The sequence below is a fragment of the Henckelia pumila genome, chromosome 2 (genome assembly GCF_033568475.1).
Source record: "Henckelia pumila isolate YLH828 chromosome 2, ASM3356847v2, whole genome shotgun sequence".
NCBI lineage: Eukaryota > Viridiplantae > Streptophyta > Magnoliopsida > Lamiales > Gesneriaceae > Henckelia > Henckelia pumila.
This window is the reverse complement of record NC_133121.1, coordinates 155,554,569-155,575,272: the sequence shown is the minus strand read 5'-3', so window position 1 is coordinate 155,575,272 and position 20,704 is coordinate 155,554,569. Positions and strand designations below refer to the sequence as shown.

The 20,704-nt window shown below is 35.3% G+C and overlaps 1 protein-coding gene across 5 annotated transcripts in view; it reads right to left on the bottom strand.

Moving 5' to 3' along the window:
* Nucleotides 1-18,907, bottom strand: part of LOC140882360 (uncharacterized) — a 28,121-nt gene extending 9,214 nt beyond the window's left edge. For 2 of the 5 annotated variants that reach the window (XR_012150203.1, XM_073288316.1), the window contains exons 1-10: nucleotides 18,737-18,907; nucleotides 18,425-18,517; nucleotides 17,917-18,048; nucleotides 16,368-17,207; nucleotides 16,153-16,234; nucleotides 15,986-16,062; nucleotides 8,138-9,053; nucleotides 7,766-8,055; nucleotides 6,925-7,031; nucleotides 1,087-1,237 (exon numbers count right to left, since the gene is read on the bottom strand). Coding sequence is in view for 4 of the 5 variants with exons in the window: in XM_073288316.1 (XP_073144417.1) it covers nucleotides 1,087-1,237; nucleotides 6,925-7,031; nucleotides 7,766-8,055; nucleotides 8,138-9,053; nucleotides 15,986-16,062; nucleotides 16,153-16,234; nucleotides 16,368-17,207; nucleotides 17,917-18,048; nucleotides 18,425-18,517; nucleotides 18,737-18,778 (2,730 nt within the window). In the remaining variant the exon portion in view is untranslated. The remainder of the gene's footprint in view (nucleotides 1-1,086; nucleotides 1,238-6,924; nucleotides 7,032-7,765; nucleotides 8,056-8,137; nucleotides 9,054-15,985; nucleotides 16,063-16,152; nucleotides 16,235-16,367; nucleotides 17,208-17,916; nucleotides 18,049-18,424; nucleotides 18,518-18,736) is intronic. The other 3 variants (XM_073288317.1, XM_073288318.1, XM_073288320.1) reach the window with 3 other exon arrangements.
* Nucleotides 18,908-20,704: the final 1,797 nt, after the last annotated feature.

Genomic DNA, 20,704 nt, shown 5'->3' with positions numbered 1-20,704 from the left:
TTTCATTTTTTTAATCTTGTAACTTCCATATATTTTTATTTTTAGTCATATTATCGATGAATTTATATTTTTAATTCAATAAATTTCATACTTTTTATATTTTTATTCATAATATATTATTATTTACATATTTTAAAACTTTTAAAATTTAAATGAATCAACAAAAATTCAACTAAAAATTATTCGAAAATTTTTTACACTAAATATCATCTTATAAAATACATAATATAAATAAAACTATTAATCTAATGTGAATCATTTTTTCGGTTTAGTTTTTATATATAATCTGAAATCGAACCATTTATATAAACTATTAATCTAATGTGAGTACTTAAACTTTGGTTAAAACTAAAAAACCATAAATCCAAACTCAAGAAACAAAATACCAAAACGAAAATTGAATTTTGGTCGGATATAAAATTTAAAATAAAAAATTATATGGTTCGATTTCATATTAATATATAAAAACTAAACCCAAAAAAACATGATTCACATTGGATTAATAGTTTTATTTATATTATGTATTTTATAAGATGATATTTATAAGTGTAAAGTTTTTTTGAATAATTTTAGTTGAATTTTTTTATTTAATTCATTTAAATTTTAAAACCTTTAAAATATGTAAATCATAATATATTATGAATAAAAATATAAAAAAAGTATGAAATTTATGGAATTAAAAATATAAATTCATCAATAATATGACTAAGAAAAAATATATGGAAGTTACAAGACAGAAAAATGAAAATTCAATGCAAACGAGACTAAAAATAAAAAAAAAATGCAAGTTACCGGACTAAAAGTGTAAATTCAATGTTAACAGGACTTAAAGTGAAAAAATCATGAAAATGTTAATAGGGCCAAAAATGAAAAAAGAATGCAAGTTACAGAACTAAAATTGCAAATTTATTTTTAACACGACCAAAAATGGAAAATGTGCAAATTACGGGACCAAAAGTGTACTTTTCCCCCAAAAGTTGTACTATACTTCAAAATGTCACTATAGAAATCCATTAGGCTATATAAATTTATTTCTAATGTGCCCGGTCATCATTTTCCAAATTAATAGACCAAGAAAACCCATACCTTTATAATGGTTGAGATACCGGTGAACAATTTTGATTTTCCATGAAGCAAGACGCCCACATTGTTAAAAATGAGAGAATGACTATGATAGCTCACAACTGCATTTTCTTGGGAATGCCATCCACCAATATTTCTGGATAGGATCATATATCTGACGAAAGAATGCAAATACAAGATGAAAAGAAACTTAGAATCATCATATTTCCAGAACATTGCATCATGTGACTCTAAGAGTATGAAGGCATGACATAATCATTGTATTGAGAACATACATCACAAACCAGTTAAAACATCACTGTTGATAAACACAAATTATATTGATTTTTTGCATGTATTATATTGATGTATTCATGCTTATTTAGCATGTTTAATTCTGAATATAGAGAGTTTTGATGATATTTTTATACTATTTCTAGCTTCACCAAGAAATTTAGAAAAAGGATGAAGAAAAATCAATAAGACGACATGTAGACTAAAGTCCAAGAACATGCTGAAAGAACCAAAGAAATACGGAGGACTGGAAACATTGACGCATGGGAAGCACAATGCTATCCCCAAAGCGTGGTGCAAATCGTGTCAAGTCAAACACCAGGAACAAGGAAAGCAAATACCGCAGACACATGGAAATTTGCACCTTCGGCAGTCAGTTCGACACCAAGAAGCACCCCATGATTGCAAGCCACAAAAATGTGTTATTATTTTTTTGATCAGAAACGATAATATTATATAACTAAAGGGTGTAATAATTACAAAAAGTGGACCAAAGGTCCACACAAAGAAGCTAGAAGAAAAGACACCAAGTAAGTTAACCCAAAACTAGTCTCCAATCCCTATACAAATCTGAAACCGTAAAAGATTGAAAATCTGTAATCTTATGCACCCAAGTAGGGACTTTGAAATTTATCTTGTCCAATGGATCTTCCACTGACTCTTCAAAAATGTGTTATAAACATGGGTTAGGCTTACAAGGATGGCATCGGAGTCGTGCTTGCAGCCATTGTCCGAAACCATCCCCAATTTCTGCAGCATCATGTCTGAGCTCTGGGGTTGTAGTGAGAGTAGAAATATGGTTTCACTTATTATCGGAGGATAGGCTACCCAGAAACATCAAAAGTTTTTGTGGGATGCATTGGATAAGGAGCTCTTTTTTACGTACTTCCAGGATCACATAATCATATTTGAATGTATTATATTCTTGCGCTTATGCAATATTTTTTTCCTTGAGTGAGTGTGATTTGTAATCTAGTGTAGCGCCTAAATTCCAATCTACTAAATCGTATGCATAAAAATTAAATAAATATTATGATTATTATTTTTAAGTTTAATTGATTTAAATTCTTTATTTGAATTATGTGTTAATAAAATGTTAATTATTTATTTAAATGATTTTATTGTACTAACTATTTAATTAATGCTTTTAATTGTTTAAGTTTACTTATTTAAATGATTTTATTAAACAACTTATTTGTTTTAATGATTTTAAAGGTTTAAACTTGTTTAATTAAATAATTTTAACTGTCCCGCTTATTTATTTAAAATGACTTGAAGTTTTCAGTTAGTTATATAAATGATTTTAACTGTGTAGCTTAATTACTTCAATGTTTTTTATTGTCCAATTTGTTTTAAAGATTTTTAATCCACTTGTTTATTTAATTAAATGACTTTTAAATGTTCATCTATTTTATGTAAATTATTTTAATCGCTCCGTTTATTATTTAAATATTTTATTTATCATTGTGACATCAAAATGTTTAAGTATTGATTTTAAAAGAATCCTTGAGTTTCTGTTATTTCAGGGCCGGCGGGCGGAAGCGTAGTCGTGAGTTATAATTTATTTTTGAGATTTGTGTAGTAAACTGGAGGAAATTTATTAAATGATTTATTTTAAAGATTTTCGAGCATCGCAAATTATTTTAAATCCTTAATAGTGTGTTTGAATGCCTAAAAAATGAAATTTGGAATTGGATTTGGATTTGGAATTGAAATTGGATTTGGATTTTAAATACATGTAATTGGAATTGGATTTTAAATACATGGAATTGGAATTCAATTTTAGTGTTTGGCAAAAAGTTAAAATATATTTTGGAATTTGATAGTATAAATTTTATATAAATGATATTTTGTAAAAATTTTTTTAAGAAAACTTAAAATTTATAACTAATATATATGCATTTATTATTAAAAATAATTTAATTATTTTCATAAACACAAATCCCATGAAATCTCATGAAATCCGGCCAATTTTATAAAGATTTCACTTAGTTAAATGAAATCCTATGAAATCCCATCAAATATCAATCCCATTTTGAAATCCCGTTTTGCCAAACACTAAAATTGTTGAATATTCTATTTCCTTAATTCCTAATATTCTCTATCTTTGTAATATGAGTAAATTATATTTTAAAGTAGGAATAGATTATTTCCTAGGAATAGATTATTTCCTTAATTTAACTTATTCAGATTTATAAATTAGGTTGTATAATTCATTCATCTTTCAAGGAGAATAATATTCTTTCTCTACAATACATTGTTCTATATTTTATACATGGTATCAGAAGATCCGGGCAATCTCTCGCCATGATCTCGTTCGGCAGTATGGCATATTCCGACGAAGATTCACAGTCCAAACTGCCGCCCACCAACCCTCCAGTGCACCATCTTCCCGACGCCTCTCCTTTTTCTTCTATCACATGCCATAAATTAACCGGCCACAACTACCTCCAATGGTCTCAGTCCGTCAAGATGTTCATCCGCGGCAAGGGAAAGGAGGATCATCTCTCCGGTGCCTCGAAGTGTCCCGCTGTCGGTGATGAAAAACTCAAGCTGTGGACTGCCGAAAACAATATGGTCATGTCGTGGCTCATAAATTCTATGACCCAGGATATAAGTGAGAATTTCCTCCTATACCAAACTGCTGCCGAAATTTGGGATGCGGTTCGGACCACGTATTCATCTCAAGAGAATACGTCGGAGTTATTTCGTTTAAATAAATCACAGCTTGAGTAGGGAGGTCACTTCATTCACGTTTCCAGCCCTTTTCTTGTTTATATTTGGTCTTAAGGCAAGTATAAATCATTTTTTGGGCCACCAAGCAAATATATTATGTTGTATGTGTTGTTTCTACCTTGTATTTCGAGTTTTGGAAACTTTTTGGCAGTTCGATTTTTCTGTTCGAGGCAGCAGGGGTCACTCACGTTTTCTCTGGTTTTGTTGTGTGTTTTGAGTGTTGGAATGAGTCATGATATGATCTTTGAAGGTTGCTTTGTGTTAGAAAATTTTTAAAGTCTTCATGTTGTATTGTTGGTGCTTTTTTTTCGAAATTTTGCATACATGGATTAAGGTCTGCCCTAGCTATGAGTTTTGATCTTGTTTTTGGTATGTTATATTGGTGTTTTGATGATGGTTGTAGTTGGTTTAGGGGCTGGTCGAGGGAAGGGTCGCAAAAGCTAAGGTTCGGTTGTTGGTTGTTAGTGAAGTTATGATTGGTTCGGGTATTGAAAGGGGCTGGTCGAACCATGGGCTGTTCCAGGGGTTAGGGCTGGTCCTAGGGAGGGTCCATGGTGTGCGTGTAAGGGCTGGTTGTAGGTTAGTTGAGGTTAAGGGGTGCAAATGGTTGAATTGATCCTAGGTGAGTAGTGCAGATTTTTTACGTGTCTTTGCTTGGTCTGTCATGCTCGGTTCAGGGGACTGGTTCAAGTGGTCTGGGCAAAGGGTGGTTTGGCCATAGTTCAAGTCTAGGATGTGGTGAACGTGCCGGTTAAATTTGGGAGCCATTCGGTTAAGTTTTGGATAGGTTAAGGGTCAATTAAGTTAAGGTGGTTGTGCAGATTTTGTTGAGCGTAGTTGCTGCCCGGAAATCCGTTTTGTTCGGGCTGCTCGGGTTGGCATGGGAGGTTAAGGACTGATCCTTGGGTTAGTTTGGAGTGTGTAGAATATGTCGGTTCAAGCGGAAGTCGTTTTGGTTAAGGAAAGGTCGAGTTAGGGGTTTTACGGTTTGAAAACTCATTGTAAGTCTTGTTTGAGGAGAAAGGGGAGTTGTGGTTAATTAGCTTAGCCTAGGGGGAGCCACTTAATCATCATATTTCTTTCATCGAAATCATGTTTCTTCCCCTATAAGTCGAGTATTTAAATTGGGTTATTTTCTAGGTGTCGAGTTTAAAAGGTGTTAATTTTTTTTAAAAAAAAGAAAGTTGATGCATGAGTTAGTTAAAAGAAAATTTGAAGTTGAGGCAAGAAAATATTTTGAATGAGGAGAGTTGATTGTGACAATAGACATGCAATGTCGGTCGGGGATGTCTCGGCTCACTTGCCAAATCAGACGCGTAGAGAGGGGCTGGGACACATCCTGATTTCTCTACCAAATAGAGGGGAATTGTGGTGCCGGGAGAAATCTCGGTGTCATTGCCATAGAGGGGCAATGTGGGGCAGGAAGAAATCTCGGTGTCCTTGCCATAGAGAGGCAATGTGGGATCAGGAGAAATCTCGGCGTCCTTGCCGACATAGTACTGCAGCCATTGATCGATCAAACAAAAGAGGGGCAATCTAGGGCCGAGAGAAATCTCGGTGTCCTTGCTATAGAGAGGCAATGTGGGGTCGAGAAAAATCTCGGCATCCTTGGCGGCATAGTACTGTAGCCATTGATCGATCAAACCAGAGGGTCACAATCGAGGATCTAAATTCAGAGAAAAGTTCAAGTTAAAGTTTATGAAAGTTTTTGTTTAAAGGTATGAGTTAAGTTAAAGCTTCAGGTGTGAGTTTCAGTTAAAGTTTCAAGTGTGAGTTTCAGTTAAAATTTCAAGCGTGAGTTTCAGTTAAAGTTTCAAGTTTTGAGTTCAAGTTCAGTTTCAGTCGTGTTGCGATCTTTTATAAGTTAAAGCTTATTTCTGTTTGAGTTGGTTGTTTAAAGAAAAGTTTTAAAGTATTTTGAGTACAGTTATTTTAAAGGGTGTGTGCATGTATTATGTATCTCTCGATATTACATGTTTTATACTTGTTGAACCTTTAGGCTCACTACATTTGCTTGTTGCAGGTTAGACTTTTGATGAGATCGAGGGACATGACTCTTGAGTGAAATGCGATGCGGGCTTGGCACATCCCTCCGACCTATGCTAGTCTTCCGCAGATGTTATTTAAATGTTTAGTTTTGGTGCCTTTTATTTTGTTTATTGGTTAGATGTAAATTTAAGAACTTAAAGATCTGTTTTGTGGCATGTAAATAATTAATCGTTAAACCTTTGGTCTGTTAGCAAATTTGAATTTCTTTCCTTTCAATTCCTTGATCGTTTTTCAGTTGCATTGTTGATTTGTTAAGTCACAAATTTTTGTGTTGTTTGAGACATGTGGTTCGTTAATGTTTTAAAAAGGTCATGCCGAAATTTTTGAAAAATTCTGCATTATTTTAATATCTTTTAAATATTAGAGTATAGAGGGTCGTTTCATCTAGGTTGGCTATTTATATTTTACTTATTGTAAGGACTTTGGTCTAACCCCTCTCCCATGCATGTCGCTCTCTTGCGTTTAATAAATTAAATGAAGAAAAGAGAATAATATTGAACTTTACTAGTAAAAGAGATGCACACACAATGCATCAATAATTTATTCTATTTCAAATAAAAGAGTGAAGTATAATTCATGGAGTCTTATCAGAATTAAGAGACCCAAATTTATTGCGGCGTGAGTAGTGTCTATTTCAATCCTCACCAAGTTATACATTAATCATGTCTATATGCCAACGTTAATTGTTTACAAGTGTACAACTCAAATAGTATATAAACGAAATCATTTTGATAAAGGGAGGCGAGAAAATGCAAGCTAGACAAAGGTGTGGCAAGTACATACTTGTCCTTTGGCAAGATAAAACCTGCTGCAACTGAATCCATAAGCCAATTAACTTTAACAATAAAAGCATTCACCGCACATCCATACAGGAATTTGATTGATTGCATCTGAAATACCAAAAAAAAAAAAAATTTAAATGCCAACCACTATTCACACAGACTGATCACAATAGACCTGCACAATAGACATTAATTTACAAGAGATGTTATGCCCCCCACCCCCACCCCCTCCTGGAATTCCGAAGTGGAAGATTCACTTCACCTGCCGTAACCATTGCTTATGAGAGAAAACAATGTTTTGTAATCGAGATGTCTCTTTCAATTGTCCCAAATTTATTTATTATTATATAACATCGCTACCATTGTACATGTTGAATATAAAATAAAAGGGAAACTGCACAATAAGCATTCTATCACTATCAAAAAGAAAATTAAAACCATCATTGGAAGTTGAATTAGGGACCTCATAGCAAGATCTCGCAAATTAAATTTCACCAACTCTTATCTCGACACAATGCAGGTTAGAGCAAATAAATACTCTTTTATTGAAAGTTGATGCCTCATGCTTTTTACAGTGAACTGAGAACTCATCTCTGGTTGATGCTTAGCATCCTTTTTCCACACCTATTGCAACTGGTATTGATTATAACATAGGAAATATCCTGTCAAAGATGTTCATATAGCGGAAAACACCTACAGACTTTACTTTTTTTTTTCCCTCTCACTATTTATTATCCAGATTGGCAGCTCATACAACTCTAAATAAAGCATATAAATTTGTCCAGAAAATGTATCTTGTGAATATTAATGAAAAATAAATTAATGCCAATTTCTGTACTAACCTTCTTCAAGCATATAATGATAGGAAGGACCTGTGATTTAAACCTAGAACTTCTCTTTCTCTTCAATTTAGTTGACGGTATGTGAGTGACAATTGTGCCTCCATGTTTCCGAATGAAACCCTCAATTTCCTTCTCCTTCAGCCAAGAAAATCCAGTAAGCATAAATTCCATATTTTGAAAGATTAACATCTTCTTTTTCTTATCCAAATGATTTTTTCGAAAAATGTTCAGGTATCTGGATCCATGATAACAAGACAGAGTCGACTTTTTAACAACTTTAGTAGATAAACCTGCAAAAATGGAAAATGCCATCAATGGATAATCACCAGATCGAATCTTACAGGTAATATAAAATTTTAATTTTTTCCTTACAGGTTTTTGGCGTACTGTGGACCTTTTTTTCAATGTTAGGAATGACAGTCTCATTTTCAGAAAAGTGAACATGTTTCAAGGCTGGACGGTGTTCATCACTCAAGTTTTTGCATTTTAACAGCTCGCATTTTGGGACCTCTCTAGTCGGAAGTTTCACACTGTCTTTCTGTAATGCTGCACAAGCACAACTTTGATTTTCTTCACCATCATACAAAGAGTTACTGGTAGCCTGGTGGTACTGCATCGTATGATTTACTACAGGTGGAAAAGTTGAGTTTTTCTCTTTTAGCAGTTCAACCCCACCTTTGACAATATTCTCACCGTTGATAAAAGATGTTTCCGGGACGATCAACTCATTACTGCTATCAATCCAGAGCGATCTTTTCTGATGAGTATCTTTTTCCAGAAAAGTTGCACCTCTGGTGACTAATGTGCTGTACTTTCTAAGGGTGGAGAATCTTCTATAAACATTGTCCTGTGGCTCATTGATATTAGATATTTTCATAGCAGTTACTTCCCCTCCAGGTAAATCACTGTTTGAAGCTGAGGGCCCTGACAAATTGTCTTTTGTATGATCAGTTGTGATATTGTAATGTCTAGGATGAACTTCATCATCCTGCTTTCTAGCTGACAAGGAACAAATATTTTCAGAAATGCTACATGGTACAACAGAACAAAGAGGATCCATGGAAGATGCACTTGAACAATTTACATCTTGAGAAAGCGTAACCCCCTCCACTGCTGTCTTAACAAAATTTTCGGAAGGTACACTCAACTGAGTAGTTATTATGGTCCCTTTCAGTAGAAAGGAGTTCTCATCTGGAGCAACATCCGCAGACTCAGAAAAAAAGCTTGTCTCATCCACAAAAGGCTTTGCAAATATCCGTTTGACAGCACTACAGCAGTTCGCTTCATTCTTTTGTGTGGCAAGTGAAACATAAGAAACAAAGAGAGAGATAAATCAAATGAATTTGGTTCCAAACAACCATATAAATGCAACTATTAGATATTGCCGAAACAACTGAAAAAATTTCTTGAAACATGAAATAACCCGGAGACTAGACATTAACTCTGCTAATGTAGCCATGATAATTCTTCTTTTTCTTATAGCTAGAAATAAAAATAGTTAATTGCTCAAATTCACTCATATAACATCCATTCACAATGAAGATACCACATCCAGAAGCAAAACTAAATGAAACTGTAAAAAAGATACTAGCAAAGAGCTAACTAGCACGAAGTACTTCCAATTGAAGCCTTAAAGTCTTGCGAAAACCTATAAACACTTCTTATTTCCAATAGTAATTAATAAGTTCAATTTTTATACATTTTTTACAGGTTCTTATGATTAGAATCAGGGGATTTTATTGCCTTGTGTAGAAAATATTTAAATTGTTTATAGAACAGATTCTTAATTGTTTATATTTTGTAAATATAGATTAAGAATAGAATTAGAATATTTGATAGGATTTTTTATCCTTTAGAATGATAGGATAATATCTTTTTGTTTCCTTAATTTATGGGATTGTTTCCTGCTGTAATCTATAAAAGATGTAACAATGTATTCTTCAATAATAAGCAGAAATATTTCTCCTTTCTCTGCGTTTTTATGGTATCAAGAGCCTAAGTTTTTTTTTCACGCTCTTTTCACATCTACCACCATGTCGATGGATTCAACAAAGTCAAATACTTCTGATCCCTCGAAAGCAGCTCCGATCGCACCTCTGTCCGGGAGCGATATTTCATCTCTTCATATTACTGCACACAAGCTCGACAGGAAGAACTACTTACAATGGGCACAATCTGTAAAGATTGTTGTCTGTGGACGTGGAAAATTGGGTTATCTCACTGGTGACCTTCCTTCTCCCAAGCAATCTGACCCATCATATAAAACCTGGATTGCTGAAAATTCTATTGTGCTAGCGTGGCTGGTCAACTCCATGGAACCACAAATAAGTCGTCGTTATCTATGGTTCCAGACAGCAAAAGATGTTTGGGATGCAGCCCGTCGCATGTACTCGGATCTCGGAAATACGTCACAAATATTTGAAATTTGGTCCAAACTCAAAGAAATGAAGCAAGGGTCAAAATCTGTAACCCAATACTTCACTGAAATTCAAGATTTGTGGCCGGAGTTGGATCTATTTCTTGATGATCAATCCACATGTGTTACATGCAGCACCAAATTGAAGAATAATCTTGAAAAAGAAAGGGTGTTCGATTTTCTGGCAGGTCTTAATCGGAATCTGGACGATGTTCGTGGCAGAATTGTTGCCCGCGATCCTTTCCCCTCTCCCGAAGACGCATTTGCAGAAGTTCGACGTGAGGAGGTTCGCCGCAAGGTGATGCTAACTGATGATATCTATCCACCTCCGTCAGCCCCTGAAGCATCAGCCTTAGTGTCCAACAAACAGCCTGCACAAGGACCATGACCAAGCAGACGTCCTTGGTGCCAACACTGTAACAAACCAGGCCACACAAAAGACAAATGCTGGGACATCCACGGTAAACCAGCTAGCTGGCAGCCTCGAAAAAAACCTGATGGCCGAGGATTTCACACTCAATCCAGCCAAGAGAAAACTAGTCCAGTGGGCGCTTCTGCCCCATTTAGCAAAGAGCAGATTGCTCAGATCGAGGAGTACTGCCGGCTCCTCACTCAGGGGTCGATATATCCTCAGTCCAGCTCCACCATCGGATCATGCTCAGTTACTCAATCTGGTAAAACTCCTTTGTCTTCATTTCTTCCTGTTACAGACCCTTGGATCATTGATTCGGGGGCCTCAGATCATATGACAGGTGATTCACGTTTATTTTGTTCATATTCTCCTTGTTCTCGTCAAACCACGTTAAAAATTGCTGATGGGTCTCTAACTCCTGTTGCTGGAATTGGCAATATCAGATTGTCTCCACTGGTTATTCTCAAATCTGTTTTTCATGTCCCTGCCTTGAAATGCAATTTGATCTCTGTTAGCAAAATTACACTCGATAATCATTGTGTTGCTAAATTTCTACCACTGTCGTGTCACTTTCAGGACCTACTTTCGGGGATGACGATTGGCAATGCTAGGATTCATGATGGACTCTACTACTTTGAGGATACTTCAGTGGGCACTCCTCAGTCCCCGATGTCTGTTGTTACTTCTGTTTTTCCCAATTCTAGTATTAGGAAAATAATGTCATGGCATTACAAACTTGGTCATCCTAGTTTTTTGTACTTAAAGCGTCTGTTTCCGTCTTTGTTTGGTAATACAACTCCTAATTCCTTTCAATGTGAAGTGTGTCAATTAGCTAAGCATACTCGTTCTTCTTTTTCTCCTACCCCATATACTCATTCTGCTCCATTTACTTTAATTCACAGTGACATGTGGGGGCCATCACAAATCACCACGTCTCATGACAAAAAATGGTTTCTCACTTTCATTGATGATCATACACGGGTTACATGGGTTTATCTTCTTCGTGACAAATCTGAAACGTGCCAAACATTTAAAACCTTTCATAAGATGATACAAACCCAATTCCAAACCAATATCCGAACTCTTCGCAGTGATAATGGAAAAGAATATTTTAACTCCACCTTGGGAAACTATTTGTTGGAACACGGAATTATCCACCAAAGTTCATGTGTGGATACTCCCCAACAAAATGGAGTTTCTGAACGAAAGAACCGTCATCTCTTAGAAGTGGCTCGCTCCCTCATGTTTACCATGAATGTCCCAAAATATTTGTGGGGGGATGCCGTTCTTACAGCTGCCTATCTCATTAACCGCCTTCCAAGTCGCTCACTGTTTTTCAAAACACCTCTATCTCTTCTTCAAGATACATATCCACATCTTACCCGATCCCATCACCTACCTTTACATACATTTGGTTGCACAGCGTTTGTGCATGTTCACGCTCATCAGCGCAGTAAACTTGATCCCCGAGCTTTAAAAACCGTCTTCCTCGGGTACTCTCCAACTCAAAAGGGTTATCGGTGTTATTGTCCTCGCACCAAAAAAACATATGTCTCGTGTGATGTAACTTTTTTTGAAGATGCTCCCTATTTTCCCTCAACTTCACTTCAGGGGGAGAATACTCACAATCATGATGAAGCTCGTTGTTCCTGGGACACTATTCCCCTGCTTGATACTACTATCGATACCACCGTCATTCCCACAGCCATTCCTTCACGTGATCACCCCCAAACCCATGATACTTCCACTTCAAGCAATGATTTCACTCCAAATCACAATGAGGATTCGGAATTAGGGGGAGTTTCAAAGGGTCAGCAAGAAATTAAAGTCTACTCAAGAAGAGTTAAACCTCAAACAAATAGAGAAGTCCTGGATCCTAGTTACAGCCATGAAGAGGAACCGGTGGTAGATCCTCAGTCTTCAAACAAATCAGGTACTGTTCTTGATCTTGACACCCCAATTGCAGTCAGAAAAGGTGTAAGATCGTGTACCAAGCATCCTATCTCCAAGTTTGTGTCATATTCTAATCTCTCACCTTCCTTTCGTGCTTTTACCTCGAAAATTTCCAATATATTGATTCCCAGGTCTATCACAGAAGCATTATCTATCACTGAGTGGAAAGCTGCAGTTCTTGAAGAAATGCGTGCCTTGAAACAAAACAGAACTTGGAGCTTGGTAGAATTACCTCCCGAGAAAAATGTTGTGGGCTGTAAATGGGTCTTCACAGTCAAGTATCACGCAGATGGTTCTGTTCAAAGACATAAAGCACGCTTGGTAGCCAAAGGCTTCACTCAAACGTATGGGATTGATTATACTGAGACTTTTGCTCCTGTTGCAAAATTGAATACAATCAGAATACTTCTATCGTTGGCAGCAAACCTTGAATGGAATATGCAGCAGCTTGATATAAAGAATGCATTTCTGAATGGGGAACTCGATGAAGAAGTTTACATGAGTCAGCCTCCGGTATTTGAAGAACCAGGGGTAAAAACAGTGTGCAAACTAAAAAAATCACTATATGGGCTAAAACAGTCTCCTCGTGCATGGTTTGACAGATTTTCCAAAGCAATAAAGGGGCATGGATTCGTCCAAGGTCAATCAGATCACACTCTCTTCTTCAAACACTCTACAAAGGGGAGCATCACCATTCTGATAGTCTATGTTGATGACATTATTCTAACCGGAAATGATGGTGAAGAAATGGAAAAAATCAAGATGATGATGGCAAGAGAATTCGAAGTCAAAGATCTAGGAGCACTGAAGTATTTCTTGGGAATGGAAATTGCTAGGAGCAAACGGGGTATCTCAGTCTCCCAAAGAAAATACACCTTAGATCTTCTACAAGAAACAGGTATGTTGGGATGTAAACCAGCCAAAACCCCAATTGAATTAGGAGATAAAACAAAATTTTTTGAAGGAAGACCAGTTGACAAAGGAAGCTATCAGCGCCTAGTAGGGAAACTCATTTATCTCTCACACACTCGTCCCGATATTGCTTTTGCAGTAAGCTTAGTAAGCCAATACATGCATTCACCATGTCAAGGTCACCTCGATGCAGTATATCGAATTCTGCGATATTTGAAGCAAACTCTTGGGAGAGGATTATTTTTTGGAAAGACTAACGATCGAAGTGTGAAGGCTTTCACTGATGCAGATTGGGCTGGCTCCATCAATGATCGAAAGTCGACCTCTGGGTACTTTACGATGATATGGGGGAACTTAGTAACATGGCGAAGCAAAAAAACAGTCGGTTGTCGCATGAAGCAGTGCCGAAGCAGAATTCAGGGCTATGGCTCATGGGGTATGTGAACTAATCTGGATAAAAAGGGTTATGGAAGAGTTACAAATCCAGTTTGAAGGTCCTATGAAACTGTATTGTGATAATAAGAAAACAATCAGCATAGCTCACAATCATGTTCACCATGATCGAACTAAGCATGTTGAAGTGGATCGACACTTTATTAGAGAGAAAGTGGACAAAGGAATCCTTTGTATTGAATATGTGCCTACATCTCATCAACTTGCAGATCTTCTTACCAAGGGATAATCTGAACAAATTCAGGAGTTTCTTATCGGCAAACTTGGTCTCATCAACATCTATAGCCAAGTTTGAGGGGGAGTGTAGAAAATATTTAAATTGTTTATAGAACAGATTCTTAATTGTTTATATTTTGTAAATATAGATTAAGAATAGAATTAGAATATTTGATAGGATTTTTTATCCTTTTAGAATGATAGGATAATATCTTTTTGTTTCCTTAATTTATGGGATTGTTTCCTGCTGTAATCTATAAAAGATGTAACTATGTATTCTTCAATAATAAGCAGAAATATTTCTCCTTTCTCTGCGTTTTTACCTTGTATCATTTTTTACACTAATTTTAGTAATTTCTTGAACACAGAAAATATGGATTAGTTATGGAAAAGAAGCGGGAAAATGGAATTTTACAGCAACTCGTGATACAGTAACGTGTCATATGTTATACATCATGGTGCAAGGGAGATTTTAAAGGTATCAGCAGGATGTGCTACAGCAAAGAGATGGCACCACTACACCAGAGCCTGCAGAATCCATGCGAAAAGGAGAAAAGACGCACACTTTTTTGGTCGATTCGATGCAATCTATTGTTGCCTATATATCAAAGAGTATTCACAGAATAATTGCATTTGAATATATAAAAGATATCCTTGAAGGAAGCACAAATTCTCATAGACCTTTTCAGCTCTTTCGTACACAACAGATCTAAGATAAGGTAAGAAAGAAAAACAAGCCAAGGGAAGCAAGTATAATTCAGGGTTCAAATTGGAATGAATGACAAAGGAGATTTCAGAATTGATTCCTTACTTTTCACTGTTTACTTCATTTTTGGATTGAATATGTTAAATGGGTTGAGAAACAAGATTAACATTACTTAAAGAATTTGGATGTTGAAATAATTTTATCTTATCAAGATCAAGGTAACTATTTAATGAATTTATAATTTGATTATTATTATCTGATTGTTCATGAAATTTCTAAGTGCATGTTTATTATTTTTAATATTTTTAGAGATTAATCACCTATGAGTGATTTTATATATCATAACTAATATCCAGAGATATAATAAGAATGTTATAGAATATCTAATGCCCTGGATTTAAATTGATATCGAGTGAGAAATTGAATGTGTGTGTATGATAGTTATAGATTATTTAATCGAAAGCTAGCATTTGACATAGAAGTTAAATATCCTAAACAAATTCAAAAATATTTAAATGCTGTAAATTAATATTTGATATAGCTCGAAAGAATATATATTAAATAATATTGAAAAACCCACCATTAGGAATACGCACAGATCTAACTAGATAAAATAAAATAATTATAGGAAATTCAAGCAGGACACAAAACCTTGATAATCGGTTTTCGTTGAATTTTCCATTGCAATCCTAGATTTGCATTGTCAAAATTATAGTAGTTTACTTAATTAATTAGCTTATTTCAACTTCATGTTTTAAATATAGCTGAAATAATGCGTGATTGGTACTTAGTTCCCGTGGAAGTACAAGCCATTATTAATCCCTGTACCAAAATTTTTCACCCTACACTTGTAGTTTTAAATTATGCGCAAGTTTGAATTGATAAAATTTTATTTTATATCAATATGGTTTTTTAAGGCGGTGAGCATTTACTTCTAAGTAAATTCAGTTTGATCAAAACATATCATTTGTATTTGTTTACAAACATTAGGAAATTCAGGTTTACTAAGAAATAAAAATTTTGATTCTGACACAAGATTGAGATATAAATTTTTGTGACAATGAAGGTGAACTAAGTTCTATCCAAAGAGCATAGAAACATATTACTGTGATCTGAGCGTGAGGATGAAAGTCAACTTGATTTAGTCCTTACCTTCCATGTCCAACCACCAAACCAGCGGCTTTGGAACCTGTCTTGAATTTTATGTAATGAGTTATGATATTTTTCTGCTGATATCAGAGGAAGTAAATTATATTCATGATAATTTTGCCAAAGTAAATAACAAAGTATGATTCAGAAATTCAAAGGAAAAACGTTACCAGTTTTATGAAACTTCTTGTTCATGGAAGAGCCAACATTTGTTTCAGTTATATTGTTTTCATCCATGGCTGCATTGGCTATCTGGTAATTGGGAGGCAAACCAATCCATGAGTCGTATGAAACAAGAATTAAAAACTCATCCATGAAAATTTTGTTGTGTAATAAAAAACTGGCCGAAAAAAATTTCACAGCCCACGAAGAGGTAATAATAAACCTGAATCAAGTTCAAGATTTTCCAAACCTCTTCCGATGCTTGTACATGATTTAAGTAATCATTATGTAGCTCCATATCGTCAATGCCCAACCCAAAAACCAGATTTTCAGTTGCTTTCTTTTCTGTGTCACCATCAAAACCGTCTACAGCCAAATCATTTGTTAATTGTGTATCATTTGCTACACCATCTTTCATGTCATGTGTAGAACTATCATCATTAGTACAACAATCAGTGGCAGAAGCACCAGTCTTTTCATCATATTCAAAATCTAGTGTATCCTTAACTTGAGATGCATTCAACTCAGTCCTGTGCAACTTGTCAAAATGAATACCGGTATCTTCATAAGCACTTTCCATGGCTATATCATCCAAGTCAGATAAATTGTCAATATCGCTAATTTTGTCAAGTGAGCTACAGAACTCATTTTCAAGGACTTCTAACCGTGCTTGTTTCATCCGAACAGAAGCTTCAAGTGCAGCTGAAGCAGAAGGTTTCGCTGATGAATCATTCTTGATTACATCATTAATCACCAGTGTTTCAGAAGCCGCAATGCAAAGTTCTACAGTTTCAACAAAATATTCAGAGAATTTCACATTTCCACCACACTTCAAAAAACCATCCCGGTTAGGATGTCCACCAGATTCAACTTTTGGAGACAACTCCGTGGCACCAGAATTATGAAACTCTATCTGGCTGATGGCCTCTTGACGTAAGATCTTTGAATTATCTTGATGTGGTATCACAAAATGGCAATTGGACTCTGTTCCAACAACATCACTAACTGGGGTAGATATCTCGTAGTTACCATCTGATGACAGATGAAGATCATATCTACCAACCTTCAGAAAAATCACATTGTTAGCTTATGTTTTAGTGCACAACGCAACACCATTAGTAAATGTTATATAAAGAGTAGATTTTGACCAATGCCACATTCCAACAAGATATGTCGTAGCTGAGAATTTGGTAAATGATGTGAATCAAACAACAGACGAATCCAGTAACATCACGACCAAAAAAAAAAAACTATCAAGATAACAGCAGAGACATCCATGACAAAACAAAACTATACCAGAAACAGACAAGACACGTGTCCATAAAATATTTGTGATTTCATATCGATGAATTTGGCGACGATAAAATACCAATTTACTTAAACAATTGAAAAATGCACAAATAGACATGAAAGCATTTGTATTCTCCGAACCAATGACAGTTACATCTATTCTTATCCACCAGAAATGAATCCTGATAGAAGTCATGTATCTGTTTCAGAAATTAACAAAAGCAACAGAGAAAGTGCAATATACTCAACGAATTGTCTAACTTGTTTGTACACATTGCTTTTGAGTTGCACACGCTACCACAAGGATAGCATCTTATAAATGTTGCGCCTTCAAGAAGAATTTTTCTCAGGCAATATGTAAATAGAAATTATTCTACTTGCAAGTTGAAACTGAAAATTATAGATTATGAGAAAAACATTCAACAGCATTTGCATTATAAGTAAATTAGCTGAAAATAAAACCAAGTTCCGTAAAGAGTTACATTATCAGCTGATTGAACAAAGCTCGAGGGTGAACTGTCAGTCCCAGATAAAAATAACTGACTAATCTTGCATCCACCGCATTCTCTTGATGACTCTGCGTTGTTTATCTTTGTCCCAATAATTTGCAACTCCTATTCAAATACAGTGAGGGAAAATTGTAAATTATGAGGATTTTTTAAATAAAACAGCATGGACTGGTTTCTATTCTTTATCACACATTATCTTCCTCGTGATAACAAATAATACATCCTTTCACCAAATCAAACTCCCAAAACATAGTTCCACATTTATTAATCAATACAGTTCAAGCTTCAAAATCTTATTTGTGTTCGAAATCGAGAAAATATTGATTTAATAACAAGACCATCGATCTTTAACACCAAAATGGACAAGTGTTCACATTTCCATACACAGGAAATTGCCAACCCCAAAACTCATCAGTACTCCTATCAAACACAGCAGCCTAACAATTAGACATCGCAAAATGAAATTCAAGCATTCAAAAACCTCAATGCGCCGCTCAAAAGTGACGTTGACGCCCTCCACTTTGAATCTTTCAAAATCACATTGCTGAAGCCACGTCGGTAGCCAGACAGCATCCTGCAACAATAATAAATAATTGGAAAGAAATACTCCGCGTTCACTCCACTTCAGTAAGCACAAGCAGATGCAAATCTCTACATGGTGCTAACCAAATACAAATACGAAGAAACGCATCTTCCAAGACCAAATCAATAACGATTAACAAATACATGTAATTTGTAGAAATCATCTGAAATAAGAGGACAGAATTCAAACAGCAATAAAGAAAGAACGTGCCTCTGAAAACTGAGGGGGACGAAATCCATGTGAGCTGCCCATTAAGTAATTCTAGCGCAGCACACAGAATCTCCGTTCACAGCAAATAATGGCGGAAATGTAGTATTGAACTGAGGAGGGTTATTGGCGCCAAATTGGGTACTCACGAGTTTCCATGTTTTTTTCGATAGACTCCGCCTATGTATTAATAAATTTAACCATTAGATGTACTATTAAGTTCGTGTATGCACAAGTATGGTGAAATTTTCCTAAAAAATAGGTTATAAGTCGGCTTGATGTTGCTTAAATAATGACTTGTGTATTGATGCGCACGTTGCGCGTTTGTATAATATTTTTTTAATTAATTTGATTTATATTTAAAGAAGAGTAACATCATAGTTATAGTGATAAAAATAGCGAGAGACTAAGCTGCAATTTGAAGTGTTTAACAATAAAAAAGAAAAAAAGAATTGTAATTAACTACCATGTAAGGGCTACTTTGGCAACAAAAAAAAAAAGATGTACTCTTTTGTCTGATAGACACATACTTTATATATAATATAGATATAGATAATAATTATTATTATTATTATTATAATAATAAATTATTAATTAATGAATTATATGGGATAAAGGAAAAAAATGACAGGTGATCGAACATCATATCAAACATATACATGTATAATTTTCAAAAAAAAACTTGACATATTAGAAACATATCTTTCTTGCAAAGTTTTCCAGAAACGAAACATTACCTACAAGCATGGAAATTTTTTTAATTTCTTTTATATTAGTCCCAATGAGTGACATCATGTAGTAACTTGATCCGAATCGCCTACTAATCTCTCGTTAAGCATGCAATTATCTTAAAAAGATAAAAGTAATCAGGAAAAGTTCGAAAATGATAAAACAATAACTATAAGAGTCAAATCGACATAATACAACTAAAAACACATATATGTCAATACAACCAAAACCAAAAACAATGTATCAAAACCAACTGAAACATAATCCAAAAAAAACCTCATCGGATAATTCCAGATCCACAACTGACATTGTCTCGTCCAACCTAAGAAAAAATCAAGTAAAAACCCAAGACATGACCAAAAAATCGCCCAGAGTTTGAGTATACAAACCTATATGCACATGAAAATGGCGTGAAGTTCAAGATAGAACATCATTCTCAGACTCAGCGTCGTGAATGAGTAGTACCATCTGGGGTCAAGTCCGCTATCGTGGACAAACCCGTCTTACTCACCGTAGTCTCGATCTTCATCATAACGGTGACTCCCAATTCCTCATCATACATCAAAACATATAAGGTTAAGTGACCCTACTATAATGACTATCTTGAAGGAGATGTAGGCTAAACATGCTATATACATAGTGACTCAACCTCGATCAACAACTAAACAGAACTTTAAGCATGCGATTAACTTAAGTGGAATATTAATTCAACAACTAACCCGACAGAATACAACAGAAAACCCAAGTAAACATTAGGTAAATTATACAAACTAATCGAATAACGAAAACAATAATTTATCCAAACTAATGGCAACCTCTACATCCAAGCCCTGGTCACCTACTACGCACAGGTCCAACTCCTGAGTCACCTGTAACTGGCTCGTCGAATGGGGTGTCCAAGAAAATAACAAGATGGATGTGAGCGACTAATGCTCAGAACATAAAGTACGAGTATACAAACTGACATGATGCATGCAAATGACTGAGTGCTGGTCAACTGACAAGTGCTGTGAGACCTCGATTCTAATTATCTAATCAAGAATTAATCCTATCAATAATCATAAAAAGTTCCAAGAGATAAATCAATAAAATATTTAGCGATGCACACCTTACATTCGGCGACGCAAAATCAAGTCGCGAAAAGTAGAGTTTTTTTTTTTTTTTTACACAGGGATGGACGCGCGGGTGCGCCTAACGCCCTGTCCGGCCTCCGAGAGAGTGCAGGACGCGCGGGCGCGCATG